Source organism: Macaca fascicularis, chromosome 15, assembly GCF_037993035.2.
Source record: "Macaca fascicularis isolate 582-1 chromosome 15, T2T-MFA8v1.1".
Classification (NCBI taxonomy): Eukaryota; Metazoa; Chordata; class Mammalia; order Primates; family Cercopithecidae; genus Macaca; species Macaca fascicularis.
Window position 1 is genome coordinate 2,574,040 of NC_088389.1, and position 27,890 is coordinate 2,601,929.

Below are 27,890 nucleotides of genomic sequence, written 5' to 3' on the forward strand. Positions count from 1 at the left end.
CTCTTTTTCCAATCCTGGCTCAGCGCTGACACACTTTCAGAAGGGACCAGCTCCTTCCCGAAGAAACGAGGTACCCAGAGGCGGGCGGGGTGCGGGGAGCCCGGGCGCAGAGAGCAGGGCAGACTGCCCCCTGGTGGAAGGATGGAGGGACGCCACCAGCATGCGGAGGGGAGCCAGGCCAATGAGGCCGCCTGAGAGATGAGGCTGCGCAGAGAAGGGGATGGGGTGCGGGGCCCTGGTGGTGTCCTGCAGGTCAGGCCCCCTCAGCAGGGCAAAGAGAGAGAGGAGGTTTTTCCTCCTCCTCTGAGGGCAGAGGTGTTGGGTTAGGAAGTGCTCTTAGGGGCCGGGTGCAGGGACAGGGTGCAGTGGCAGGGGCCTGGGGCGTGGGGACCAGGCCTGGCCTGGGGGAGACAGATGGACGGCAGCCCTGGCTACCGAAGCCATTGGGAATTTATTGGAAGAATATCTGAGCTCAGAGGATTAGCGGAGGCTGGAGAAACAAGTAGGTGGGGACTGGAGCGGCTCTCAGGGCAGGAGCCAGGAGACCAGCAAGAGCTCAAGGGGGGGGCCGGGCGCGGTGGCTCAGGCCTGTAATCCCAGCACTTTGGGAGGCCGAGACGGGCGGATCATGAGGTCAGGAGATCGAGACCAGCCTGGAGAACACGGTGAAACCCCGTCTCTACTAAAAATACAAAAATTAGCCAGGTGAGGTGGCGGCACCTTTAGTCCCAGCTACTCGGGAGGCTGAGGCAGGAGAATGGCGTAGACCCGGGAGGCGGAGCTTGCAGTGAGCTGAGATCCGGTCACTGCACTCCAGCCTGGGCGACAGAGTGAGACTCCGTCTCAAAAAAAAAAAAAAAAAAAAGAACTCAAGGGGAAGAGGTCTGAACCTTGGGTGGCGGGGGGCAGTGCGTGGGGGCTGGGGTGGGAGAGGACTGAGCTCTGTGAAGGACCCCAGTTCACTATGTCAAAAAGGAAAACAAGGCAGGGAGCGGTGGTTCACGCCTGTAATCCCAGCACTTTGGGAGGTCAAGGCGGGCAGATCACCTGAAGTCAGGAGTTTGAGACCAGCCTGACCAACATGGGGAAATCCTGTCTTTACTAAAAATGCAAAAAAAGGCCGGGCGCGGTGGCTCACGCCTGTAATCCCAGCACTTTGGGAGGCCGAGACGGGCGGATCACGAGGTCAGGAGATCGAGACCATCCTGGCTAACACGGTGAAACCCCGTCTCCACTAAAAAATACAAAAAACTAGCCGGGCAAGGTGGCGGGCGCCTGTAGTCCCAGCTACTCCGGAGGCTGAGGCAGGAGAATGGCATAAACCTGGGAGGCGGAGCTTGCAGCTAGCTGAGATCCGGCCACTGCACCCCAGCCCGGTCGACAGAGCGAGACTCTGTCTCAAAAAATAAATAAATAAATAAAATAAATAAGAATAAAAATAAAAATGCAAAAACAAAACAAAACAAAAAAAACTTAGATGGGCGTGGGGGCTACTGTTATCTCAGATACTCCTGAGGCTTAGGCAGGAGAATCGCTTGAACCCGGGAGGCGGAGGTTGCAGTGAGCTCAGACTGCACCACTGTACTCCAGCCTGAGTGACAGAGCGAGACCCTGTTTCAAAAAAACAAAACAAAACAAATAAATAGGGGCACACAGTTGTGTGAGTTTAGACAAATGCAAATGGTCATGGAACCACTGCAGGCACAACGGAGCAGCTCCGGTGCCCAAAAAGCTTCCTCGAGGTCCCTTGTGGCCAATCACTGCCCGCACCTCAGCCCCGGGAGCCACTGGGAAGCCCCTTGCCCTGTGGGCTCGCCTGTCCTAGAACATCTTATAAAAGGAGTCGTAGATTGCAGCCTTTTCTGCCTGGCTTCTGTCCCTCTGCAGGGTGCACCTGGGATTCAGCCACCTTCGTTCCTTTTACCCCTGAGTGTCCATCACGTGCTGCCTGGCTGCCTGGAAGGGCGTGCCCCCACGGAAAGGCGTTTCCTTGTTCTGAGTTCTCAGTGACGGTGAATGAAGTCCCTATAAACAGACATGTTCAAGTTCGCTGTAAACACAGTTTTCATTTCTCCTGGGTAGAGAACTCCATAAGTAGGTAGGGTCATGAAATGTTTCGCTGTGTGAGACTCTGCCAGGAAGTTTTCCAGTGTGGTCCTGTCTTGTTCGTCCCACAGAGGATGAGAGTTCCACTGACTCCTGGCCCTCACAGGCTCTAGGGATTGCGCGTGTTTCTGTGGAACGCCTTCCACGGTCTCCGGGTGTGCACAGCGGTTTCCAAAAGTTTCCAGGTTGCGGCTTCCCACCGACTGATGCTCAGTGTGTTCTCATCTCCCGTCCGGATGTTTTCTTTGGTGAAGTATCTTTTCAGATCTCTTGCCTGTCTTTTTATTTATTTTTTGAGACGGAGTTTTGCTCTTTCGCCCAGGTTGGAGTGCAATGGTGCCATCTCGGCTCACTGCAACCTCCCTGCACCCACCTCGCTTCAGGTTCAAGCAAGTCTCCCGCCTCAGCCTCCCGAGTAGCTGGGACTACAGGCACCCGCCACCACGGCCAGCTAATTCTTGTATTTTTAGAGGAGACAGGGTTTCACCATGTTGGCCAGGCTGGTCTCGAACTCCTGACCTCAGGTGATCCACCTGCCTCGGCCTCCCAAATTGTGAGGATTACAGGCATGAGCCACTGCTCCCGGCCTCCCTTTTTTTTTTTTTTTCTTTTGAGGCGGAGTCTTCACTCTGTTGCCCAGGCTGGAGTGCAGTGGCGCGATCTCGGCTCACTGCAAGCTCCGCCTCCCGGGTTTACGCCATTCTCCTGCCTCAGCCTCCCGAGTAGCTGGGACTACAGGCACCCGCCACCGTGCCCGGCTAATTTTTTTGTATTTTAGTAGAGACGGGGTTTCACCGTGTTAGCCAGGATGGTCTCGATCTCCTGACCTCATGATCCGCCCGCCTCGGCCTCCCAAAGTGCAGGGATTACAGGCATGAGCCACCGCTCCTGGCCTCTTTTATTTTTAATGGAGTGGCTTGTTTTCTTTTTACTGGGTCTTGGGAGTTCCTCATGGATGCTGGATTTCAGTCTCATATCAGGTGCATTTTGTAAATGTTTTCCTGCTGCATTCTAACTACTGATGCAGGTGAACTTGGCAGGGGCGTGGCTGGGAACTGGAACCCCCTGAAGCCCAGCAGAGGCCGCAAGCAGAAGCCCTAGGCTCCTTCCCTTCCCCGATGCTGGGGGCCGAGGGTCTTTCTCTGACCCTATCCCCCCTTATGTCACCAGTGGAGGGTGTCCAGGTTCTTGGCATTTTGAACAAAGAATTGGACAAAACACACAAAGCAAGGAAAGAATGAAGCAACAAAAGCAGAGATTTATTGAAAATGAAAGCACTCTCTATAGGATGGGAGCAGGCGGAGCAAGCAGCTCAAGGGCCCCAGTTACAGAATGTTCTGGGGTTTCAATATCCTCTACAGGTTTACCGTTGGTTACTTGGTGTATGCCCTGTGTAAATGAAGAGGATGAAGTCAAAGTAAATTTCTTGGCTGAACACGGTGTCTCACGCCTATAATCCCAGCACTTTGGGAGGCTGAGGCGGGTGGATCACCTGAGATCGGGAGTTCAGGACCAGCCTGGCTAACATGGAGAAACCCCGTCTCTACTAAAAATACAAAATTAGCTTGGTGTGGTGGTGGGTGCCTGTGATCCCAGATAGTCAGGAGGCTGAGGCAGGCAAATCGCTTAAACCTGGGAGGCAGAGGCTGCAGAGAGCCAAGATCGCGCCACTGCACTCCAGCCTGGGCAACAATAATGAAACTCTGTCTCGAAAAACAAAAAACAAAAAAAAAAAAAAACCAAAGTCATGTACTTGGTATGAGTCCTATCTAAACCCTATGTAAACCCTATGCGAATGGAGAGGATGGAGTGAAGGTACAAAGCCATTCACGTTTCCATCATCATTGGTGTTTCCATTTGATTTGGCTCCAGGATATCCTTAGGCTCCCTGCTGTCTCCAGGTCCTCTTTTCCTGCCTCACTCTCACTCACTCCAGAGGACTGGCAGTGCTGGCCTCCCTGGCAGGACCCCCAACCCTGACCAGAGGTTTCTGGGTGGTATGCTCTGAGGCCACCTGCTGCTCCTTGCCCAGTGTCCCTGGGTGCTCTGTGGGAACACAGAGAGGTCACTTGGGAGGTTCCGGCCTCTGCCAGCCCGCGGCGCCTTCCTGGCGTCATTGCCCCCTGCATGCTTACACAACCAGTGATAAGGTGGTATCCAATGCCATAATCCTCCCCAGGGCCGGCCCAGCCCCATCTGGTCCCGTCTGGTCCCTGGCCTGCTTGCTGGAAGCTGCCTCGGGGGTGGTGGGGGTCTGGGGTGAGGGGTGGCCAGGCCTCTCTCACAGTGTGGGGGCACAAGCTCTGCCCTGGACACTCTGCCAGTGTGACCCTACCCACATGTTGGTGGTGAGAGAAGGGGGCTTTCTGGGTGGCCAGACCCCAGGAGAGGGGCCTAGCCAGAGCAACCCCAGCTCAGCTGCCTGCAGCTGCACCCCAAGGGCCCTGGCTCAGCCCAGCCAGGCAGGGTGTGGACAGAGGGGCTTGGGCATGAGTCCAGGCAAGCCAGGACAAGTCTCTGCTGTGGCTTGGCAGTGACTCCGTGATTGGTGACATGTCTGGCAGGCCTAGGGGACAAATCCTCAGCCCTGGTGCGTCAGGCCAGAGCCTGGCTGTCTGGAGCCCTCTAGGAAATGTCCCCCGGGGCTGGGGGACACCCGAGTGATTGTACCAAACAATGGACAAGAGGGCTGGAGTCTCAGAGCCGAAGTGCCTTCCGCTTCCATCTGCTCCGCCCAGGAGCAGGTGCACCCAGGGGGTGGCCTGGGCTATAAAGCTGGCCCCCTGGGGCTTGGGGACTCAGCACCAGGGGCTGGAGGGCAGGTGAGGCGATGACGTTGTTCCTGCTCGGCGCAATCCTGGCCCTGCTCTGGGCGCCCACGGCACAGGCTGAGGTTCTGCTGCAGCCTGACTTCAATGCTGAAAAGGTACCAGGGGCCTCTGCTGTCCTGCGGTGGGTGGGAGCTGAGCCCCCGCCAGAGACAACGTGATAATTGTGACAACTGCCTTTCCTGGGGCGCTTGCTCTGTGCCCGGCCAGGCACGTGCTGTAGACCCGCTCTGCACTTAATCCTAAACCAACCCGTGAATGGATCATTACTGCACCCACTTCACAGCTGGGGAACTGAGGCTCACAGCTGCACTGTGACCTGCCCGAGATGAATTCCCATCCACCTGGGCTCAGCTCACACCCGAGAGATGGCCACTCCGAGGCCCCTTGCCGTGTGACTTCTGGGTTGTCCCCTGGGACCCTGGATCCCTGGGCAAGGAGGGCCCTGCTGCTGGCTGTCCTGGCCTGCGGTGACTAAGTCCCCGGCAGTTCTCAGGCCTCTGGTACGTGGTCTCCATGGCATCTGACTGCAAGGTCTTCCTGGGCAAGAAGGACCACCTGTCTATGTCCACCAGGGCCATCAGGCCCACAGAGGAGGGCGGCCTCCACGTCCACATGGAGTTCCCGGGGTGAGTTACTTGGGCTGGGCTGCCTGGGCTGGGCTGGGGGGCCGAGGTAGCTGGGTGCCATGAGTGAGCCAGCTGTGCACCCCCAGGGCGGACGGCTGTAACCAGGTGGATGCCGAGTACCTGAAGGTGGGCTCCAAGGGACACTTCAGAGTCCCAGGTAGGTCCTGCCTCATCTGCCTTCAGGGGTGCTGGATGCCCCTTCTCTGGGGGTGACGTGGGGCTGACTTTCCACCAGGGCTCCAGCTGTCCATCCCAGTCACCAACCCCTGCCCGCCCCTCCCCGCTCCTCCTCTGTCCTGGGGGAACACTCTCACAGCCTAGCAGCAGGGGCAGGCATGGGTAGGGTCGGTGCCCGGGCCCATCCACTTCTCCAGCCTGATCGGCCGCCTGCCTCTCCGCAGCCTTGGGCTACCTGGACGTGCGCATCGTGGACACAGACTACAGCTCCTTCGCAGTCCTTTACATCTACAAGGAGCTGGAGGGGGCCCTCAGCACCATGGTGCAGCTCTACAGTGAGTGCCTGTCCACCTCCCCCCACTGGCCCCTCCCCGACTCCTCACAGGCCCCGCCCCCATCCGTTCTGCCCCACCCCCTGCCGCCTGCCGGCCCCGCCCCTTCTCACAGGCCCCACCCTCACCTCCTCCGGGGGTCCCCCCCTTTTAGGCCCCGCCTCCTCACCCCCGGGCCCTCCCCTTCTGGTGCTGCCCCATGCCTTCTCCTGCTGTGACCTCACACACTCCTGGCCTTGCCAGGACCAGGTGGGGTGGGAGCTGGACGCGTGCAGTGCTTTGGATGTGGAGGAGGTTGGCTGCGGGGCGTCCCGCGGTGCGTGCTCCTCTCTGGCCTCCTGAGAGCGGTGCCCAGCCCTTCCCTGCCTGGCCTCGCTGCCTGAGTTCCGGGGCTGGGGCTGAGGTTCTTTAACTCCTGCAGACTCCCAGGGTAGAGCGGACGGGGTTAGGCTGGAGGTGGAGGCCTCCGGGCTGCAGGGAAAGATGCTCAAGGGGGAGTGGGGCCCATGAGGACAGCCAGACCACCCCGACCTCCCGGACACCTTGGTGTGGACTGGGGAAGGAGGCCCCAGGTTTCCTTCGGCCCGGCAGGGGCTTTATGCAGCGCACAACCTGCCCAACCCAGGGTGGCGGCCTTGCTGTCAGCCCTCAGGGAAGTGGAGTAAGGCCAGGAGATGCCCTGCTGCACTCCTGTAAGCTGCTGGGTTCACAGTGACCTCTGCTCCCCCCAGGCCGGACCCAGGACGTGAGTCCCCAGGCTCTGAAGGCCTTCCAGGACTTCTACCCGACCCTGGGGCTCTCCGATGACATGATGGTCATGCTGCCCAAGTCAGGTGCCCTGGCAAGCCCTGCCCCTCCCATGCCACCCCGTCTGGCCCTCCCCTCCCATGAGCCCACCTTTCCTTCCCCTCACAGCACAGGCAGTGTGCGGGCAGCAGGGGCTCTTCTCTTCTAGGGGTGGGCTGGCAGCCCCTGCAGCCCCTCCCCCACCTCCCCCAGCACGACTACGGGAGAGGTTTTGGGCAGCCCTGGGAGGGAGGCTCTGGGCCCCACTCTCTGGGGGTGGTGGAGCTGTCCAGTGGCGCTTGGCACCCAGGGGTTGGGGGCTGCAGGAAGCGAGGGCAGTCCTGGCCATCAGCATCTCACGGATGTCTTCCTCCCCACAGACGCCTGCAGCCCTGAGAGCAAGGAGGCACCCTGACACCTCTGGAGCCCCGCCCGGCCCTTCCCAGCTGGGTTCTCCAGGTGCTGCAGGGGCTGCCCTGGTTGCCTCTCCCCTCCCTGTCGCAGCTTGACATCTGCTTGTGTCTGCCCCGTGCCCGCCCCACTGTTTTGCCTGGCGACCCCATGCTTCAGGCCTCCGCTTAGACATCACCTGTCCCAGGAAGCCTCCCTTGACTTCCTAAGGTACCCAACACAGAGTACCACAAATGGGGCGACGTGAAACAGCAGAAGTTTGGCTGGGTGCGGTGGCTCACACCTGTCATCCCAGCACTTTGGGAGGCCGAGGCAGGCGGATCACCTGAGGTTGGGAGTTCGAGACCAGCCTGACCAACATGAAGAAACCCTGTCTCTACTAAAAATACAGAACTTAGCTGGGCGCGGTGGTGCACACCTGTAATCCCAGCTACTCGTGAAGCTGAGGCAAGAGAATCGCTTGAACCTGGGAGGCGGAGGTTGCGGTGAGCCAAGATCGCGCCATTGCAGTCCAGCCTGGGTGACAAGAGAGAAACTCCGTCTCAAAAAAACAAAACAAAACAAACAAACAAAATAACAGCAGAAGTTTCTCTCTCCCAGTTCTGGAGGCCAGAAGTCCAAAATCAAGGTGTCCACAGGGCTGGTTCCTCTGGAAGCTCTGAGGGAGACTCCCTCACTCACCGCCCCCCAGCTCCCACGGCTGGGCGCTGTCCTGGGCGTTGGCCAGTGGAAGCATCAGCCCTGTCTCTGCCTCCGTCCTCCCACGGCCACCTTCCTCCTGTGCGTCAGTGTCCAAACTTCCCTCCTAGTATCTGTGTTGCCGAAGCGAGTGCCCCACGGCCCTCTTCTTTTTTTTTTTTTTTTTTTTTTTTTGAGACAGAGTCTCGCTCTGCCGCCCAGGCTGGAGTGCAGTGGCGTGATCTTGGCTCACTGCAAGCTCCGCCTCCCGGGTTCACGCCATTCTCCTGCCTCAGCCTCCCGAGTAGCTGGGACTACAGGCGCCCGCCACCTCGCCCGGCTAGTTTTTTTGTATTTTTTTTAGTAGAGACGGGGTTTCACTGTGTCAGCCAGGATGGTCTCGATCTCCTGACCTCGTGATCCGCCCGTCTCGGCCTCCCAAAGTGCTGGGATTACAGGCTTGAGCCACCGCGCCCGGCCGGCCCTCTTCTTATGAGGATACCTGTCCTCGGATTTAGGGCCCACTGTAAATGCAGGATGATCTCATCTCCAGATTCTAAACTAATGGTATCTGCAAAGACCATTTCCAAATACGACCACGTTCGGAGGTTCCAGGTGGGCCTGAAGTTTTGGGGACACAATTCAATCCACGGCTCTGTGTCCCCGCTGTGTCCACACAGCCCCTGGCTCCCTCCCCCGGGCAGGGTCCTGCTTTGGAATTGTGGGGGCCTTGTCTTCTCCCCCAGGGCCCAGGAGGGCAGACCACAGTCTTCACGCGCAGTGCCCATCACAGGAGCCACATGCGGGTGGGGTCTTGGGGAGATCTCCCCCTCAGCCAGACGCTGGAAGACCGCTGGGTCCCTCGCCCAGGTTCACCACCAAGAATTTGGGCGCAACCACACATCACGTGTCTGACGTGATAGTCACCGGCGTCTGGAGGGACACTGGCCCTTCCTGGCATGGCGGGAGGAGGTGGGGGGCTCTGAGGCGGGGCTGTTTCTCCTTCGTTTCCACCGTGCTGCCGCTGCACTTCCTGCGTCTCTGCTCCTCTCCATGAGCTTCGCCTCCACTCCCAGGGTCCTCTTCCTGGAGACTCGCCGTCCTGCCTGGGGACACTGGGGCTGTCCAGCTTAGCACAAGTCTGCACCAAAGTCTCCCTGCACACACCCGCTGGGTTGGGAAACATGGGGGTCAACACCAAACCGCCCTCCTCCAGAAGGTTCTGTGAGCAGAACATGTGGCCCCATCCCCCCATGATCTTGAAGAGTGCCCCCCCCGGGGTAGAGTGCCCCCCCCGGGCCACCACGGGTGACCATGGAGGCTGTGGGTTCTGTGGTGGCTTCATGGACATTCCGGGGCTTTCTCGCCACGCTGGCCCCTTCACCAAGGACCAGGCAGAGGCCGTGGCTCGCTGCCACTCAGCCAGGGGCTGGGCATAGAGCTGGGTCCCCCATCCCCGGGGAAGGTGGGGAAGTGTTGGAGCCAGGGTCGGCCTCTCATCTGGGGCCTGTGGGGCAGCAGTGGTAGCTGGTGTGTGTTTCCAGGTTTGCAGGAGTTTTGGGAGCAGAGTGAGCTCTCCCTGGCCTGTTGGTGGTGGCTTTGGAAGAGTGATGCCCGGCTTGTGGGGAGCAGGAAGGGCGTTTGTCACGCAAGTGGGTGATGGAGTCGCTGTGCGTTTTCCATGCAGGTGGAGCCAAGGCAGCAGGCGCCTTCGCCCCTGGAGTCGAGACCCACAGCCCTCGGGGACCACCTGGAGTCTCTCCATCCTCCGACCCCCGCCTGTGGGATGGCTTGTGAGACGCCTCTTTCTATTCAATAAACAGATGCTGCAGCCTCACAGCCCTCACCTCTTTGGAAATGCCCTGGGGGAGGGCACAGCGGGCCCCTGCCTGACCCCAGCACTGCTGGGGAGACTGAGGCAGGGAGGCAAGTGTGAGAGGGCCCTGGCTGAGGGAGCAGGAGGCAGGGGTGAGAGGGCAGGAGGAAGGGGTGAGAGGCCCTGGGGAGGGGCAGGGGACAGGGGCGAGGGGCCCTGGGTGAGGGGGCAGGGGGCAGGGGTGAGGGGTCCTGGGGAGGGGCAGAAGGCAGGGGTGAGAGGCCCTAGGGAGGGGTAGGGGGCAGAGGTGAGGGATCCTGGGTGAGGGGGCAGGGGGCAGGAGTGAGAGGCCCTGGGTGAGGGGCAGGAGGAAGGGGTGAGGGGCCCTGGGTGAGGGGGCAGGGGCAGGAGTGAGGGGCCCTGGGTAAGGGGCAGGAGGAAGGGGTGAGGGGCCCTGGGTGAGGGGCAGGAGGAAGGGGTGAAGGGCCCTGGGTGAGGGGGCAGGGGTGAGGAGCCCTGGGTGAAGAGGCAGGGGACAGGGGTGAGGACCCTGGGGAGGGGCAGGAGGCAGCAGCCACTCTTGGCCTGTGGGGGGCTGAACCCACAGGAAGAATGGAGCATCCTGGCCCAGTCTCTATGGGTCTGCAGTGCTGTGGGGACCTGGGCACCCTGTGAAGAAGGTCCAGCTGCTGGGGCTCTGCTGGGCACACAGGCTCTGGGTGCAGGAGATGGGAGAGCTGCAGGAGGCTGGGGAGTTAGGCCCATTTGGGTTTTGCGCCGCCCCCCGCACTGATGTGATTGTGGGCACCTGGTTTATACCCCTGGAAATGGGTCACAGTTGTGGCCAGGGGATTGCCAGCCAGCCTGGGCGCTCCACAGCCAACCTCATAGATATAGGTAGCTACCCTGTGTGCTCCTTGTTTCAAAGATCAAGAAACTGGCCCAGCGCGGTGGCTCACGCCTATAATCCCAGCACTCTGGGAGGCTGAGGCGGACGAATCACCTGAGGTTAGAAGTGCCAGACCAGCCTGGCCAACATGGCAAAACCCTGTCTCTACTAAAAATACAAGACAGCTGGGTGTGGTGGTGCACGCCTGTAATCCCAGCTACTCAGGAGGCTGAGGCAGGGAGAATTGCTTGAACCCAGGAGGCAGAGGTTGCAGTGAGCCGAGATCACACCACTGCACTCCAGCCTGGGGGATGGAGCAAGACTCTGTCTCAAAAAAAAAAAAAAAAAAGATCAAGAAACCGAGGCACAGAAGGGTTGGGTAACTTATCCAAGGCTGCACAGCCCGGAAGAGGCCAGACGCTGCAAGCCTGGGTGATCAGGCTCCAGGGCCAGGCTCCGCACTGGCCCTGGGTGATGTCTGGCGCAGCAGAGGCCCTCCCCACTGCCACTCTGGTCACTGGCACTGTGCCTCTGGCCTCCGGAGCTCTGACTTCCCACTGTGTCTGGCGCACATTTCAAAGGGCCGGGTATGGGGTGGCACAGGAAGGTGCTGGGGGCTCTGGTCCATTGCCCGTCAGTGCCCACGGCCCTCGCAGGGCAGGCCAGAACGAGCCCAAACAAGTGTCCTGTGGGGTGGGGGGGGGTCACCGAGCCCCAGGTGGTGTGGGTGGAGCTCCTCCTCCTCTCAGGCCCCCAGACGGCCCCAGCAGCATCCACTGCTGTCCACACACCAGGAGGGTGGCCGGGCAGGCTGCTGTCTAGGCCAGGCTAACCTCTGTGGTGGGCGTGGGTGTCACTAGGGCCGGATGACGCTTGTGCAGAAACCCAAATCTGAGCAGCCAGCAGCTAGGCTGTCCTGATGACGTTCCTGGGTGAGCGCACGAGCCTCTGCTGTCTGTATATAGTCGGCCCAGGCTGTGCAGCAGAGGAGCCCGGAGCCCGGACCCCGCCATGGAGGCCAGGCTGCCGTGCACCATCCTGGGTGTCCTCGTGGTGCTCTGGGCGCAGGTGGCAGCAGCCATGGTGGAGCTGGACCAGCAGAAGGTGGCTTCTCCTTTTTTGTTGGTGGGGCTCCTCCTACACCCCCAGCCCCGCAGGCTCAGGGAAGGAGGCCTCTCCTGGTGTGGGGAGCTCGTGGGGACGCTGGTGCCCGGCTAGACACTTCCTGTTAGTGGCATTTTCTTTTCTGCTGAGTCTGTGTCGGCTGCTGGGCCAGGCACACATTGGCAGGCCCAAAGAAGGTAGATGCTGGAGACGAGGATTCTTTCCTCCCGAAAATGACCGGGTTTTTTTTTTGTTTTAGTTTTTTTTTTTTTTTTTTTTTTTTGAGACGGAGTCTCGCTCTGTTGCCCAGGCTGGAGTGCAGTGGCGCAATCTCAGCTCACTGCAAGCTCCATCTCCTGGGTTCACGCCATTCTTCTGCCTCAGCCTCCCGAGTAGCTGGGACTACAGGCGCTTCTGCCACCACGCCCGGCTAATTTTTCTGTAGTTTTAGTAGAGAGGGGGTTTCACCGTGTTGGCCAGGATGGTCTCGATCTCCTGACCTTGTGATCCGCCCGCCTCGGCCTCCCAAAGTGCTGGGATTACAGGCGTGAGCCACCGCGCCCGGCCAAATGATCGGGTTTTTAAAAGTCTCAGTGGAAGTCCCGGCTGTGGGCAGGTTGCTGAGGGCAGGAGGCCCCTCCCCTGGCGTGGTTGGCAGGCTGGTGAGCTTCGCTGCCCGAGCCACCCCGTTCCCTGCCGTTTCTCACTCCGCCGCACCCTGCAGGCTTTCTTTTCCAGGCCCCTGCTCCTGGGTCCTGCCCCCGAGATCAGGCAGGGCCTGTGGTTCCTCCCCAAATGCCCCGGAAGCCCCGGGGCCTGTTCAGCAGCTCTAGATGGCCCGGTGGGGAGGAGCCGCCCTCTCGGTGTTGCTGTCTGATGGCTTGAAGGGACCCCTTGGAAGGACACACACCTGGGGACAGTTGGGCTTGGAAGGACACACACCTGGGGACAGTTGGGCTTGGAAGGACACACACCTGGGGACAGCTGGGCTCACAGATGTCCTGCTGCTTTACCGTCGAGCCTCACGGCCATCTGCTGACCTGTCAGAGCCCAGCAGGCCCCTGCCCGGGGGTTGGTGGAATGCCCCTGGGGGTCTCAGACCCACTGCCCAGCTCATGGCCGGGCTCTGCATCTCTCTAGATTGGAGGATTCTGGCGGGAAGTCGGTGTGGCCTCCTATCAAAGTCTGGTGCTGATGGCCCCAAAGCGGGTGGAGGGCTTGTTCCTCACTTTGAACGGGAGTAACCTGACCGTGAAGGTCGCATATAACAGGTAAGAGGCCTGGGGCCTGCTGGAGAGGAAGAGGCATGCACGGCCGGAGACTGGGCGTGGGCCGCTGCACGCACTGCAGCATGGGGTCTGGGTTGAGTGCCATCCTGCCGGTGAGCCAGCCCTCCCTTTGCCCACCTGCCTGGGCCCTCGACTCCCAGGCTCCTGGATCTGAATTTTCTCCCAAAGGTAAGCATAGTGTTTTAATGAAGTCCCGTGAACTCATAAGGAAGGAAAAGGGGCATGGGGCAGGTGGCTGGCTGGAGGGAACAGAGCCCCCAGAGGAAGGCCGGTGCAGCCCCCACCCGGCACATTCCCCACCTCATCCTGCTCCAGGCCCTGGGATGCTCCACAGTGCTGCCTGTGCCCTTCCTAAAGACTAGGCCCCATTCGGGGAAGGAGCCTAGCAGGTGGGACACAGGCTGGCATTTTCCTGATGGGCACTTTGCTGCCTTTCAGCTCAGGAAGCTGTGAGATAGAGAGGATTGTGGGCTCAGAAATAGACACTACGGGAAAATTTGCTTTTCCTGGTAAGTGCAGTTGCCTGTCATGGCAAGTGGAGCCTGGCTGTGCACACAGCTAGGCCTTATTGTTCCCCTTGCTGTTCCCTGCACTGTTCCCTGTGCTGTGCTGTTCCCCATGCTGTTCCCTGCACTGTGCTCTGTGCTGTTTCCCTGTACTATTCCCCATGCTGTTCCCTGCACTGTTCCCCATGCTGTTCCCTGCACATTTCATGCCCCAGACCTTCCCATTCTCCGACCAACACACTGGATCATCCTTCAAAAGCTTCTGTAGTGTCCCCAACGACTCAAGTGCTGGGACTGGGTGGGGGCTGGATGGAGTTAGACCCTGCAGACCCTGGCCTTCGAGGTCCATCCCCCTCAGAGGTCTCCCCCAACGCCATGGCCGGCTCCTGAAGGCCACAGAGAGATCCACGTGCTGGACACCGACTACGAGGGCTATGCCATCCTGCGGGTGTCCCTGATGTGGCGGGGCAGGAACTTTCACGTCCTCAAGTACTTCAGTAAGCTTGGCCTTGGGGGGCTCTGCCCAGCTGCCGCCCGTCCAGGGACTGCCCACCCAGCCCCCCTGTGCCCCACAGCTCGGAGCCTGGAGGATGAGGACCGGCTGGGGTTCTGGAGGTTTCGGGAGCTGACAGCAGACACTGGTCTCTACCTGGCGGCCCGGCCTGGTGAGCCCAGGGTCCTTGGGGTGGAGGCTGGGCTGGGCCCTGTGGGTTGGCTCTGCAGCTCCTCACGCTGGCCTTATCACGCAGGGCGGTGTGCCGAGCTTCTGAAGGAGGTGAGCCTGACCCCCGACCCTGGCCTGCACTGAAGTCCCCTGGCCCTGTCAGGAGCCCCCCGTGGCTCCACCTCCCAGCCCTGGGGTGGGGCCTGTTCACCCCTTCCTGTGAACAGGAGCCTGAACACCACTGGTGGGCAGCCCCAGAGATGAGTCTGTCTCCTAGTTTGGAAAGAGCTGGAGCCTCCAGGGTGGTGACCCTAGGCTGCTAGGCAGGGACGCTGGGAGGCTGGGGTCATGGGGTGCAGAGCTGGGTTGGGCAGGTGAGCAGAAATGGCGCCTTTTCTTTGGTGTTCCGTGCACGACTGCTGGCTGCTTCTGTCCCTGAAGGTCCTGTCGGGGGCGGGCACAGGTCCTGCGGGGACTGCCTCAGGGTCCTCTGTTGGGCACTGCAAGAACCCAGAGTCTCCCTCACCTTGCTTTGTCTTGGCCCTAGAGGTTGGGACTGTCACCCCACTTTGCAGATTGAGAAGGCATTCAGGGAGCTGAGTGCTTTGCCCAAAGCCAGGCAGCTAGGACAGAAGCCCCGGACATGTGGCCCTCATCACTGCCCCATGGGGCCTCCAGAGACCACACGGGCCTGAGCCCCCACACTTTTGTGTCGCAGGAGCTGATTTAATGGAGTTTCTGCCTCAGACCACAAGGCTCAGAGCCCCCACCCACCCCGGCGCCTCCTGGGCACCCTGCCCACCGGGTCACCTGCACCTGCTCTGAATAAACTGTGATGTCTAGCCGCCGCCTGGTGTGTCTTTCTGGAGAGCCAATGGGTGACAGGTGTGGGGGGACGTGCCTGCCCCAGGTCTGGCAATAGGAGGTGTGTTTTCTGTGGCTACTGGACAAGGCAGCATGGCTCACGTACAAGGCAGCAGCCCTGCCCTCCCGCCCTGCCAGGGTCGTGGTCAGGCTGCCCCAGGGTGCAGACCAGAGACAGAAACAGGGCTCCTGGTGGAGTCTCAGCAGGTGTCTCAAATGCATGGAGGCCACACCCCTCCTGCCTGCATCCTCCATGGCTCCCCACTGCCCAGGGCTCCAGGCTCACGGCCCGTGCCCAAGGCCCTACCTGATGGGTCTTGCTTCCGGCCTCCCTGGATCCCCAGCTGCCCAGCCCTGCTCAGTGTCCGGTTCCACGGTGGGCTCTCACCCCGTGGCCTGGGCTGCCGCCAGCCGACGGCATCACCTTCTCTTCCCGCCTGAACTGGGACACGGGAAGGGCGAGGAAAGTGGCAGGTGTCGGCCGGGCGCGGTGGCTCAAGCCTGTAATCCCAGCACTTTGGGAGGCCGAGACGGGCGGATCACGAGGTCAGGAGATCGAGACCATCCTGGCTAACACGGTGAAACCCCGTCTCTACTAAAAAATACAAAAAACTAGCCGGGCGAGGTGGCGGGCGCCTGTAGTCCCGGCTACTCGGGAGGCTGAGGCAGGAGAATGGCGTAAACCCGGGAGGCGGAGCTTGCAGTGAGCTGAGATCCGGCCACTGCACTCCAGCCTGGGTGACAGAGCGAGACTCCGTCTCAAAAAAAAAAAAAAAAAGTGGCAGGTGTCATACCAGAGGTTCTGTGCCCAGGCCCCTGGGGATCAGCCGGTCCCCCATATACGCAGGTGAGACAACCCAGGGCTTACGAGCGTGGCTGCCTCGGGGCAGCGGCGGAAAGTGATACCTGAGGTTGAGTGGTCCTGGGGGCCGTGGGGGGAACCGCCCAAGTCGGGGGACCTCGCCAGCCCCCAGCCTCGACTGGGACACCAGAAAGGCCCTTCTAGGAACAAGGACTGCACCCTAGATGCGCCTCAAATCCAGAATCGTGCCCCCCGAGAGCCACAGGAGGGACATGTAGAGGCTGCATTCTGACAAGTTAGGGGCTCCTGGGAAACAGCCGTGACTTTGCGCAGCTGTGCCGGGCTGAGGCCCACAGGTTCAACGAGCTTAGCCTGGACTTGGATTTCCTGCTGTCACTCTCGCTGTCTGCTCAGGCTCCTGTAACAAAACACCTCAGATCGGCACCTTAAACAACAGGAGAGTATTTCCTCACCGTTCTGGAGGGTGGAAGTCCAAGATTAAGGTGCCGGAAAATGCAGTTTCTGGTGAGGGGTTCCTGCCCACTCGCGGAAGGCAGCCCCTCGCTGCGTCCTCCCCTGGGGGGGAGTGCTCTCTGGGTGCCTCTTTCTCCCCTAATAAGGACACCAGCCCTGTTAACTTAGGGCCACACCCTTTGACCTCACTTAATCTCGATCGCCTCCTAAGAGTCCTGTCTCCTGAAACAGTGACCGTGGGATCCAGGGCTTCAACGCAGGAATTTTGGGAAGGCACAATTCATCCCAGAACAACAGTCAGTTTAGACGGTGACAGTAGATGCAGGGCTGCCATCATCAACAATGTCCTGCCCAAAAGTCACTGGACGTCCAAAGACACAGAAAAATATGACCTATGTTAAAAAAAAAAAAAAAAAAGAAGAAAAGAAAGTTACTAAAAACTGACACTGAGTAGACCCAAAGTTGTATTCAGAAGATAAAGGTCTAAAGCAGCCATTATAAGTAGTTTTAAAAAAGCAAGATAGGCCGGGCGCGGTGGCTCACGCCTGTAATCCCAGCACTCTGGGAGGCCGAGGTGGGTGGATCACAAGGTCAGGAGATTGAGACCATGGTGAAACCCCGTCTCTACTAAAAATACAAAAAATTAGCCGGGCGCGGTGGCGGGCGCCTGTAGTCCCAGCTACTTGGGAGGCTGAGGCAGGAACCCGGGAGGCGGAGCTTGCAGTGAGCCAAGATCGTGCCACTGCACTCCAGCCTGGGGGGACAGAGCGAGACTCCCGTCTCAAAAAAAAAAAAAAAAAAGCAAGATATACTCTAAGGAAAGAAATAGTGACATGATAGTATTAAAGGACTAATTGATAAAGAAAGAATTAAGGAGTGAATGTAGGAGATCAGATCAGGAAATCAACAGCAAAATGGAAATTATAAAAAAGAAAAAATTATGGAACTGAAAGGTGCAGTAAGTGAAAAATTTACTGGAAGGAATAGATTGGCCATGGCAAAAATAAGGTCCATGAATTTGAGCACAAATCAATGTAAATTATCCAATCTGAGGAACAGAGAAGAAAATGGTTGATAGCACCTCAAAGATCTGTGGGGCAAGATAAAAAATGTAAACTAGCCTGAGAAAGAAAAGAGAGTGAGAATATATGAAGAAATGTGGCCAGAATAACCCAAACTTGATGAAAACATCAACTTAGATAGCCCAGAGGCTCAGAGAAACCCAGGCGGGATGAAAAAAAAGCCTCACAAAAATCACACCTAGGGACATTATAGTCAAAGCACTGCCAACCAATGATTTGGATAAAAATTTAAGAGGATCTGTGGGTAAAACACAGGACACAGCCAGGCTTGGTGGCTCACACCCGTAATCCCAGCACTTTGGGAGGCCGAGGTGGGAGGATCACTTGAGGTCAGGAGTTTGAGACCAGCCTGGGCAACATAGTGAGTCTTCATCTCTCTTTAAAAACAAACAAACAGGCCGGGCGCGGTGGCTCAAGCCTGTAATCCCAGCACTTTGGGAGGCCGAGACGGGCAGATCACGAGGTCAGGAGATCGAGACCTTTCTGGCTAACACGGTGAAACCCCGTCTCTATTAAAAAATACAAAAAACTAGCCGGGCGCGGTGGCGGCCGCCTGTAGTCCCAGCTACTCGGGAGGCTGAGGCAGGAGAATGGCGGGAACCCGGGAGGCGGAGCTTGCAGTGAGCTGAGATCCGGCCACTGCACTCCAGCCTGGGCGACAGAGCGAGACTCCGTCTCAAAAAAAAAAAAAAAAAAAAAACAAACAAACAGGCCGGGCGCGGTGGCTCACGCCTGTAATCCCAGCACTTTGGGAGGCCGAGGCGGGTGGATCACCTGAGGTCGGCAGTTCAAGACCAGCCTGACCAACATGGAGAAACCCCGTCTCTACTAAAAATACAAAATTAGCCAGGCATGGTGGCATATGCCTGTAATCCCAGCTACTCGGGAGGCTGAGGCAGGAGAATCACTTGAACCCGGGAGGTGGAGGTTGCGGTGAGCTGAGATCGCGCCACTGCACTCCAGCCTGGGCAAAAAGAGCGAAACTCCATCTCAAGAAAAAATAAATAAATAAATAAAAATAAATAAAAACAAACAAGCCAGGCGCGGTGGCTCATGCCTGTAATCCCAGCACTTTGGGAGGCCGAGGCGGGTGGATCACGAGGTCAGGAGATCGAGACCATCCTGGCTAGCACGGTGAAATCTCGTCCCTACTAAAATTTAAAAAATTAGCCGAGTGTGGTGGCGGGCGCCTGTAGTCCCAGCTGCTGGGGAGGCTGAGGCAGGAGAATGGCATGAACCCGGGAGGCAGAGCTTGCAGAGAGCCGAGATCGCACCACTGCACTCCTGCCTGGGCGACACAGTGAGACTCCATCTCAAAACAAACAAAGAAACAGAAAAAGACAGGGCATGATATAGTTTGGCTCTGTGTCCCCACCCAGATCTCATGTGGCATTATTGTAATGCCCAATGTTGGAGGTAGGGCTTGGTTGGAGGTGATTGGATCACGGGGATGGATTTACCCTTGTTCTTGTGATCGTGAGTGAGTTCTCAGGAGATCTGCTTGTTTAAAAGTGTGTAGCACTTCCCCTTTCATTCTCTCTCCTGCTGGCCATGTAAAGACTTACCTGCTTCCCTTTCACTTTCAACTATGATTGAAAGTTTCCTGGCTGGGTCTCAAAAAAAAAAAAAAAAAAAAAAACAAACAAACAGGCCGGGCGCGGTGGCTCACGCCTGTAATCCCAGCACTTTGGGAGACTGAGGCAGGAGGATTACCTGAGGTCAGGAGTTTGAGACCAGCCTGGCTAACATGGTGAAACCCCGTTTCTACTAAAAATACAAAAAATTAGCCAGGTGTCGTGGTGTGCACCTGTAATCCCAGGTACTTGGGAGGCTGAGGCAGGAGAATCGCTTGAACCCAGGAGGCAGAGGTTGCAGTGAACCGAGATTGCATCATTGCACTCCAGTTTGGGCAAAAAAAAAAAAAAAAGGAAGTTTTCTCAGGCCTCCACAGCCGTGCTTCCTGTACAGCCTGTGGAACCATGAGCCAATTAAACTTCTTTTTTTCTGTTTTTTTTTTTTTGTTTTTTGTTTTGTTTTTTTGAGACGGAGTCTCGCTCTGTCGCCCAGGCTGGAGTGCAGTGGCCGGATCTCAGCTCACTGCAAGCTCCGCCTCCCGGGTTCACGCCATTCTCCTGCCTCAGCCTCCCGAGTAGCTGGGACTACAGGCGCCCGCCACCACGCCCGGCTAGTTTTTTTGTATTTTTTAGTAGAGACGGGGTTTCACCGTGTTAGCCAGGATGGTCTCGATCTCCTGACCTCGTGATCCGCCCGTCTCGGCCTCCCAAAGTGCTGGGATTACAGGCTTGAGCCACCGCGCCCGGCTAAACTTCTTTTTTTCATAAATTACCCAGTCTCAGGTAGTTCTTTATAGCAATGTGAGAATGGACTAATACAGGGCATAACTGGGGGGACACAATGGCTGTCTTCTCATGGCAAATGGAAACCAGGAGATGACGATAGGGAATCGTTACATTGCTGAAAAAAAAAATCAAAGCAGATCTCTATATCTAGGACAGATATCCTTCAAAACTGAGGGTCAAATAAACATACTTTGAGACAAATGGAAGTGGAGGGAATTTATCTCTAACACAGCTTCAGTACAATAAATAAATGCCAAGGATATTCCTCAGGCAGAGGGGAAATGACTCTGGATGGCCACTCAGGTCTGCAGGAAGAAGATCCGTGTGACAAACGGGGACCAAGTGAGTCCATTGGAACCTGCATTCCTTGTCCTCCATTTGGTTACTTAATTATGTCAGCATGAACTCAGTAGTTCCTGTTTTCTTCCATAGGTTACAACTGATGAATATCATTTCTACCCAATGGGAGTGCCTTCGAAGTGGCTTCAGAGTATTGTTGGCACATTCCCCGATTCCTTGGGCACATTTTTGCTTTTTGGCACAAAAAACATTCCAAGTTCCTCTTATGTTTTCTGTATACAGGCTTTGAATAATTCACCTTTTCGTATAGAACGGTGTTGAGAAACCAAGCTCTGAGTGTTTGGCGTGCTTGCTTTTACTTTTACTGGGTCTGATTGTATCTAAACCTTCTCAGCAGACAGAGCCAGGACTTTCCTTCATCCCCTTCCTCCCTCCTTCTTCTTCCCGTCCCCTGCCTCCCTCTCTCTCTCTCTCCTTCTTCCCTTCCCCTCCCATTTCTCCCTCCTTCCTCCCCCCGCCGGCTTTCCATCCCTCCCTTCCCTCCTTCCTTCCTTTCCTCCTCCCTCTCTCCTTCCCTCCCTGCCTCTACTTATCTGTCTACCAAAATCGGAGTTCACATGGATACTTCCAATTCCAGCCCAACGCCACAGGGTTCACTTTGATCTCTCCCCTTTCTATATGTCTACATTTATAATTCTCTTTTCCAACACAGATAAACCCATTATCCTTAATATATTTACTCATTAGGTCCCTTCTAGAGTGCATGGAAAGTGTATCAGAATTGCTCACCCAGGCCGGGCGCAGTGGTTCATGCCTGTAATCCCAGCATTTGGGGAGGCTGAGGCAGGCAGATCCCGAGGTCAGGAGTTTGAGACCAGCCTGACCAACATGGTGAAACCCCGTCTCTACTAAAAATACAAAAATTAGCTGGACATGATGGCGCGTGTCTGTAATCCCAGCTCTCAGGAGACTGAAGCAGAAGAATCACTTGAACCGGGGAGGTGAAGGTTGCAGTGAGCCGAGATTGCACCACTGTACTCCAGCCCAGATGACGGAGTGAGACCCACATCTCAAAACAAAACAAAACAAAACAGAATTGCTCGTCCAAACCACCGTGAACCATGAGCCTGTCGACAACAGCTTAGGATGTGTTTGTAGCTCCTTCTGCCATTAGCCCGAGAATACAGAGAAAAACTACTGTTCAGAAGTTACCGGGAGGCAGTCCTTTCCCCTTTAGTGTGGCTGTCATTTATCTATAATACAACTGTATCCCATGTTTGGAATTTGTTTATTTTACTTTTGAGTATAACGGTATAGTATACCAAATTACTTTGATTCCAAAGTCAAAACTATACAAAAAGGTTTACTCAAAAAAGTCTAAATTCCTCCCCCAACTCTGTTCCAGCTCCCAGCCCTGGTAAGGAACTAGTCTCGTTAGACTCTGAGGTTTATCCTATGCTTTTTGTTTTTGTTTGTTTGTTTGTTGTTTTTTGAGACAGAATCTTACTCACTCTGTCACCCAGGCTGGAGTGCAGTGGCGCAATCTCGGCTCACTGCAACCTCCGCCTCCTAGGTTCAAGCGATTCTCCTGCCTCAGCCTCCCGAGTAGCTGGGATTACAGGCATGTGCCACCACGCCTGGCTAATTTTTGTAATTTTAGTAGAGACGGGGTTTCACTATGTTGGCCAGGCTGCTCTCGAACTCCTGACCCCAGGTGATCTGCCGGCCTCGGCCTCCCAAAGTGTTGGGATTACAGGCGTGAGCCACCATGCCCGACTGATGCTGTGTGCTGTTTTGTGGCTACCTCGAAAACCAGCCTCCCGCAGCCCTGAAGGACACTGTGGGGCTAGCAGGTGTTTCCTTGTCAGAGGCCTGGTCCAGCTGCTTGACTTCCTCCTTTTTGTATTTTTATTTTAGAGATGGGGTCTTGCTGTGTCGCCCAGGCTGGAGTGGAGTGGCACTATCACAGCTCACTGCAGCCTCAACCTCCTGGGCTCAAATGATCCTCCCACCTCAGCCTCCAAGTAGCTGGGACCAAAGGAGCACGCCACCATGTCCAGCTAAGTTTTAAATTTGTTTGTAGAGACGAGGTCTGGCTACGTTGCCCAGACTGGTCTCGAACTCCTAGACTCAAGTGATCCTCCAGCCTCAGCCTCCCAAAGTGCTGGGATTACAGGTGTGAGCCACCACGCCTGGCCATGGCTCCCTCCTGAAGGCTCCAGGCCTAAGTGTCCCGCCCCCTTGTTCTGTGGCTCAGCCCCTGGGCAAATCCTGCTTGCCATGGCTTTGGCTGACACTTCCATGGCCCCACTGCCCGTTCAGTCTTCACAGGCTCGGCCCCCAGTAGCTGCGTGGTTTCTGCCTTCTTCTTGCATTCTGGTGGTCACAGGCCCTGCTGCGTGGGTACAGGGCAGGCGGCCAGGGCTGCAGTGTAAGCTCTGTGAGTGCAGGCGGCCCTGGGCACTGCAGCCTTGTTGCATGGACATGCTCCTTGCACCTCTGTTGACGAATGAGTGAAGGTGTGTGGGAGTGAATCCCGGAGGGTTCAGGCCACGGCACTGGGGGAGGACCCTCCCGGCTGCCTCCCAGTGGGCTTCAGGGGCTCAGATAGACCCTGACGAGCACCTCTGTCCTCTGCTCCTGGACAGGGGCTGCAGAGAGCTCTCAAGGGTCCTTGGGAGGCACAAGCAGGCCAGGGTCCCAGGGAGGGGAGGCAGGAGGCAGCAGGGCCGGACGGTGCGGTGCAGGGGTGAAAGGAACAGGACAGTCTGGTCTGGGGGTGCTGGCTGTGGGGGACAGGAGGCCAGGCCACAAAGCAGAATGGTGTGTGGGCCAGGAGGGGGTGGGAGCTTTAATCAAAAGGCTTTCAGGGACTTTTTATATTTAATGATTGAAACAAAAGATATCCAAAACCGCAGTTCCTAAGAACCGCTTGTTCTTACCCTGCTTGTACCTCTCCTAGGGCTTGACCCTGGCCTCCCGCCGGGCCTGGCAGCGGACAGCAGGGTCCCTGCTTCCCAAACCGGGTGAGGGAGAGCGTGGGTCCCCAGGAAGCGGGGAGGTGATGCAGCTGGCTTTAGGATGCCCATTCTGGAACCTTCTGGTGGAAGGAAGCAGAGATCAGTACAGTGTGGTGGATGCACACACTCCAGACCCTCTCCCGGCTGTGCAGCTGTCTGATCTGGGCTCAGAGGCTGCCACTGCTCAGTGCCCCCCTGGATAATTTTGCAGGAGACCAGGAGGGTTCCTGGCAGTTAGTGCCACCCACACGGAGAAATTCAGAGCTGTATAAATGGGTCTCCAGGGCCTAGAGGGACTGCACATCTTGGGCCTGAGGCGTGGTGTGGACCTGGGAGGATGGGTGGCCTACTGCTGGCTGCTCTTCTGGCTTTGGTCGCGGTGCCCAGGGCCCAGGCCGTGTGGTTGGGAAGACTGGACCCTAAGCAGGTACAGTCCTCCTGGGGTGGAGAAAGCTGGTCCTCAGGGGCCGGCCCCTCCTTTAAAGTCACACAGCTTCTGGGTCCCCCAGGGCCAGCCCAGACCAGCATGGGCAGTGGGGAATGAGTTGGGCCAGCCCTTGGGTCCCAAAGGCAGGAGCCTCAGGGCAGGAGGGGTGAATGCTGGAGGGTTGGAGGCTGGAGGATTGGAGCTGGAGACTGGAGGTTGCAGGGCTGGAGAGCTGGTGGCTGGAGGGCTAGAGGCTGGAGGCTAGAGGGGTGGAAGGCTGGAGGGCTAGAGGCTAGAGGCTACAGGGCTGGAAGGCTGGAAGCTGGAGGGTGGGAAGGTTGGAGGCTGGAAGCTGGAGGGCTGGATGGTTGGAGGGTGGAGGCTGGAGGCTGCAGGGCTGGAGGCTGGAGGGCTGGAGAGCTGGTGGCTGGAGGGCTAGAGGTTGGAGGCTAGAGGAGTGGAAGCCTGGAGGGCTGGAGGCTAGAGGTTGCAAGGCTGGAAGGTTGGAGGCTGGAGGGTTGGAGGCTGGAGGCTGAGGCTGGAGGCTAGAAGGGTGGAAGGCTGGGGGGCTGTAGAACTGGAGGCTGGAGACTGAAGGGCTGGAGGCTGGAGGGCTGGAGAGCTGGAGGCTGGAGGGTAGAGGGGTGGAAGGCTGGAGGGCTGGAGGCTAGAGGCTACAAGGCTGGAGGGTTGGAGGGTGGAGGCTGGAGGCTGCAGGGCTGGAGGCTGCAGAGCTGGTGGCCCTCACAGGAGCGGCCTCAATGCAGCTTCTTGGGCCCTGGTACGTGCTTGCGGTGGCCTCCCGGGAAAAGAGCTTTGCAGTGGAGAAGGACATGAAGAACGTCGCGGGGGTGGTGGTGACCCTCACTCCAGAAAATAACCTGCGGCTGCTGTCCTCTCAGCACGGGTGAGTGGGGTGGGTCCTGCCAGGCCTTCCCGCAGGCAGGCCTGTGGCTCAGGCACATCACGTCCTTTGCACATCTGCTCCCGGGCACCATGACCTGGGGGTTCCCACGGCCCCCCTGCACTCCTCTCACTTTTCCCGCTGGGCTTTGCGCAGAGCCACCAGCCCTCTGCCCAGCTACTCACATCTGTGTCCCTGGGGCCTCCGGGTGGGACTCCCACCTTCAATACCACGGCCGGGCACCGCTCTGACCACGCTCCTTGATGCATCCCTGTCCTGGGCCATCTGGCTGCAGGCTGGGGTCAGAGCTGGGGAAGCCGGTCCTCTCGGCAGGCTTTTCTGGGAAATCTGTTTAAAGGAGGGTAATGCATTTGGGCCTAAGAACCACTGGTTCTTTTATAATATAAATCCCCAAACAATATGGTCATGCAGGCTGTCAGCCAGACTGGCCTTGTGGCCTCAGGCCAGTGCACCTGACCACACGCACGGCTGGTGGCAGTGTGCAGGGATGGGTGTCCAGCCTTCAATTCTGCAACCTTCCAGCCTCCAACCCTCCAGGCCTCCAGCCTCCAACCCTCCAGCCTCCACCCCTCCTGCCCTGAGGCTCCTGCCTTTGGGACCCCCCCAAGGGCTGGCCCAACTCATCCCCCACTGCCCATGCTGGTATGGGCTGGCCCTGGGGGACCCAGAAGCTGTGTGGCCTTAAAGGAGGGGCCGGCCCCTGAGGTCGTGCTATGCAGAGGACACCTACAGGGCAGCCAGGCTGTAGGGGTAGCCATGCTGGGGCAGGAGTCAGTGCCTGCCTCCCTTCGCAGAAGAGTGGCCTGCTGGGTGGCGTGGTGGGCGTCTACCCCCGGCAAGCTGGTGGCAGAGCCCAGGCCTGAACCACTGAGCCAGACACAGAGCCCAGAGAGGAGAACCTGCCCTCCTACCCAGCATGCCCTCCCCCTGCACCTGTGCCTGGAGGCTATGGGCAGGGACCCTGCTGCACCCCCCCCAGGCCAGGCCTGGCCTCAGGGTGAGCTGGGACCAAGGGGCTCCAGGCTGAGGTGGCACCTCACACACGGCTTTCCTAGTTCTTCTTGCTGTTCTCCCGCGTGGACTTCAGCCTCAGCTTCCTTCGTTGGCAAATGTCACTGCACCTTTGCTGGGTTTTTCTCACTCTGGGGACTGACCACTTAGGGAGCAGCGGCCTCTTCCCCTGAGTTGCGGGCGAACCTCCCGTCTGTTGAGTCTCCTGTTGCGTCCTCAGCAGCATTCAGCGTTCCTGGTGGAGATCTGGCACTGAGGATCTCTCAGGAGGTGAATGGGAGTGTCCGCCCCTCTTAGGACTCCCATGCCGTCCACTCTCTGAGAGCAGGTTTCCAGGTATCGGGGCATCTGGCAGAAGATGGAAGCTCTGGCCTCGCTGCCGGCTGGCCTGGCCTGGACTCGACTCCTGAGCTCCGTCTCCTCTCACCGGGCCCCGGGGTCTTGACCCTGAGTGGGTGATGGGCCTCTTCTTTTCCAGGCTGCAGGGGTGCAGCCAGAGTGTCACGGAGCTGTTGAAGCGAAACTCCGGATGGGTGTTTGAGAATCCCTGTGAGTCTGACCACCACGGCCTCACCCAGGCCGTTCTTCCCTGCAGCATCCCCAGGCCCCCTGCGGCCAGGGACGGAGGGCTGACTCCACTCCCGAATGCCAGGAGGCTACAGGTTCTGGTCTTAGGATTGGTGCCCATCCTGAGGGTGAAGAGAGGCCCCTGGACGGAGAACTGGAACCTTGCTCCCAGCAGGCTCATATGCCAGTGGAGTCCAGCCAAGGTCCCCATAGGTGCAGAGGGCAAGGGGCCTGTCCAGTGGCTGTCCATAGGGACAAGGCTGGGCCAGTGTGACCCAGCCACTCCTCGTTCACACCCGGGACAGGCTGGGCAGTGCTCGTCTGTCTGTCTGTCTGTCTGTCCATCAGTCTCTGAAAACCCCTTGATACTGGCACCAGGTGGGGTCGGGGTCGGGGGACAAAGCTTGGGGGCTCTGGGTGTGCTTCGAGGGGTCTCCTGGGGTTGGGGGCTCTCACTTGAATTGGACCCTCCGTCCCTGTGGCCAGCACCAGCTCAGTAGCCCCTGGACGGATACAGCAGCTGCCCTCCCCCACGGCGGGGGATTTGTTTCCCAGCAATAGGCGTGCTGGAGCTCCGGGTGCTGGCCACCAACTTCAGAGACTATGCCATCATCTTCACTCAGCTGGAGTTTGGGGACGAGCCCTTCAACATGGTGGAGCTGTACAGTGAGTGCGCCGTGCGGGGGCCACGCGGGGAGCTGTGTGGTGGGTGGGCCACTCGGGGCCTCATGCAGGCCAAGTTCCCCCACCTTGAGGGGGAGGAACTTGCACTGGAGGTGGCCTTGGAAGGGCCATGGCCAGCATCCCAGGGTAGGCGGTCTCCTCCCTGACCCTTCCCAGCCCCTCCCTGGTCCCTCCCTGACCCCTCCCCGGCCCCTCCCTGGCTCCTCCTTGGCCCCGCCCCAGCTCCTCCCTGGCCCCTCCCCAGCTCCTCCCTGGCCCCTCCCCAGCTCCCCCCTGGTCACTCCCCCTCTCCTCCCTGGCCCCTCCCCAGCTCCGCCCTGGCCCCGCCCTGGCTCCTCCTTTGCCCCTCCCCAGCCCCTCCCCAGCTCCCCCCAGCCCCTCCCCGGCTCCTCCCCGGCCCCTCCCCGGCTCCTCCCTGGCCCCTCCCCGGCTCTCAGAGGTTGCTCCCTCCTGCACTGCCCTGGTGCCCTTAGGTCGGAGGGAGGCAGCCAGCCAGGAGGCCATGGGACTCTTCACCAAGTGGAGCAGGGGCCTGGGCTTCCTGTCACAGCAGCAGGCCCAGCTGCAGAAGGACCGTGAGTGCCCACCGGAGATGCCATAGGGGAGGCTTGGGGCAAGTTCTGGTGCCCACAGGGCATGATGGGGTGGCACAGACCCTGGGGCTGATTCTGGCTTCTGCCTGACTCAGTCACTCTCAGGGAGTCAGGCAGGCTGAGGGGGTCTTCACCTGCCCCTGCCCACAGTCAGGCCTGGGGGCTGGTCCCCACAACAGACGAGTCCTGTGGGTGGGGCCCTGGGGGGCTCAGTCCTTTTTCACAGCCAGTCTTGCCTCCCCTTCTAGTCACCTGTGCTCACAAGATCCTCTCGGTAAGCCGCCGTCCTGAGCCTCACCCTGGGCTCCCCTGGGGGTTGGGGTGGGGGAGGCCACCCTACGCACAGTGGGCGGGAGGACCCTCTGCCCAAGCCCACGGGTTCATGGCTCCACTGCCTCTAAGGTGGCTGAGGGTGTGGAGGGCGCCTCCGTGGTGGGCTGGGCCCCTCACACTTGTCTTGATTTTCAGTGAGTGCTGCGTCCCCAGCAGGGACAGCGCCCGCAGGGTCCTGTGACCCGGCCAGGGTCCGCCCATTTCGCTCAGCGGCTCCCAGGGCTCAGCTCCAG

At 58.5% G+C, this 27,890-nt stretch overlaps 3 protein-coding genes across 6 annotated transcripts; all 3 read left to right on the forward strand.

The window, feature by feature from the left end:
* LCN15 (lipocalin 15) lies at nt 1-9,784 on the forward strand. Of its 3 annotated transcripts, none has more exons than XM_045374128.2 (7): nt 1-70; nt 5,424-5,563; nt 5,650-5,720; nt 5,965-6,075; nt 6,804-6,905; nt 7,239-7,317; nt 9,635-9,784. In XM_045374128.2, the coding sequence occupies exons 2-6, from the start codon at nt 5,451-5,453 to the stop codon at nt 7,271-7,273; spliced, it is 432 nt and encodes a 143-aa protein (XP_045230063.1). In that variant the 5' UTR covers nt 1-70; nt 5,424-5,450; the 3' UTR covers nt 7,274-7,317; nt 9,635-9,784. The 3 variants fall into 3 exon arrangements, 2 of the variants coding, with proteins under 2 accessions (XP_045230063.1, XP_065385888.1); XR_010581313.1 differs by lacking the exon at nt 1-70 and adding an exon at nt 4,907-5,032 and having other exon boundaries at nt 7,239-7,479; XM_065529816.1 differs by lacking the exon at nt 1-70 and adding an exon at nt 4,907-5,032.
* A 509-nt stretch (nt 9,785-10,293) lies between these two features.
* On the forward strand, nt 10,294-15,425 carry LCN8 (lipocalin 8). The gene is made up of 6 exons (XM_045374129.2): nt 10,294-11,213; nt 12,897-13,027; nt 13,484-13,554; nt 13,944-14,048; nt 14,127-14,216; nt 14,301-15,425. Exons 1-6 carry the CDS (start codon nt 11,127-11,129, stop codon nt 14,357-14,359), a joined length of 543 nt encoding a protein of 180 aa, XP_045230064.2. The 5' UTR covers nt 10,294-11,126; the 3' UTR covers nt 14,360-15,425.
* An 8,029-nt stretch (nt 15,426-23,454) lies between these two features.
* On the forward strand, nt 23,455-27,864 carry LCN6 (lipocalin 6). 2 transcript variants are annotated; one of them, XM_065531058.1, is made up of 6 exons: nt 23,455-23,544; nt 24,312-24,451; nt 25,959-26,029; nt 26,603-26,713; nt 27,205-27,306; nt 27,573-27,864. In XM_065531058.1, exons 1-6 carry the CDS (start codon nt 23,455-23,457, stop codon nt 27,836-27,838), a joined length of 780 nt encoding a protein of 259 aa, XP_065387130.1. In that variant the 3' UTR covers nt 27,839-27,864. The 2 variants fall into 2 exon arrangements, with proteins under 2 accessions (XP_065387130.1, XP_005580457.3); XM_005580400.4 differs by having other exon boundaries at nt 27,205-27,710.
* The last annotated feature ends 26 nt before the right edge of the window (nt 27,865-27,890 follow it).

Bases quoted from the DNA above. Each gene is read 5' to 3' on its own strand.
- LCN8 (XM_045374129.2), top strand. From the start codon at position 11,127: ATGTCTGGCGCAGCAGAGGCCCTCCCCACTGCCACTCTGGTCACTGGC. The intron at 13,028-13,483 runs GTAAGAGGCCTG...GCTGCCTTTCAG, and splicing joins GTGAAGGTCGCATATAACAG to CTCAGGAAGCTGTGAGATAG. The intron at 14,217-14,300 runs GTGAGCCCAGGG...CTTATCACGCAG, and splicing joins CTACCTGGCGGCCCGGCCTG to GGCGGTGTGCCGAGCTTCTG.
- LCN6 (XM_065531058.1), top strand. From the start codon at position 23,455: ATGGGTGGCCTACTGCTGGCTGCTCTTCTGGCTTTGGTCGCGGTGCCC. The intron at 23,545-24,311 runs GTACAGTCCTCC...GCCTCAATGCAG, and splicing joins GAAGACTGGACCCTAAGCAG to CTTCTTGGGCCCTGGTACGT. The intron at 26,714-27,204 runs GTGAGTGCGCCG...TGGTGCCCTTAG, and splicing joins CAACATGGTGGAGCTGTACA to GTCGGAGGGAGGCAGCCAGC.
- LCN15 (XM_065529816.1), top strand. From the start codon at position 4,937: ATGACGTTGTTCCTGCTCGGCGCAATCCTGGCCCTGCTCTGGGCGCCC. The intron at 5,564-5,649 runs GTGAGTTACTTG...GTGCACCCCCAG, and splicing joins GTCCACATGGAGTTCCCGGG to GGCGGACGGCTGTAACCAGG. The intron at 6,076-6,803 runs GTGAGTGCCTGT...TGCTCCCCCCAG, and splicing joins CACCATGGTGCAGCTCTACA to GCCGGACCCAGGACGTGAGT.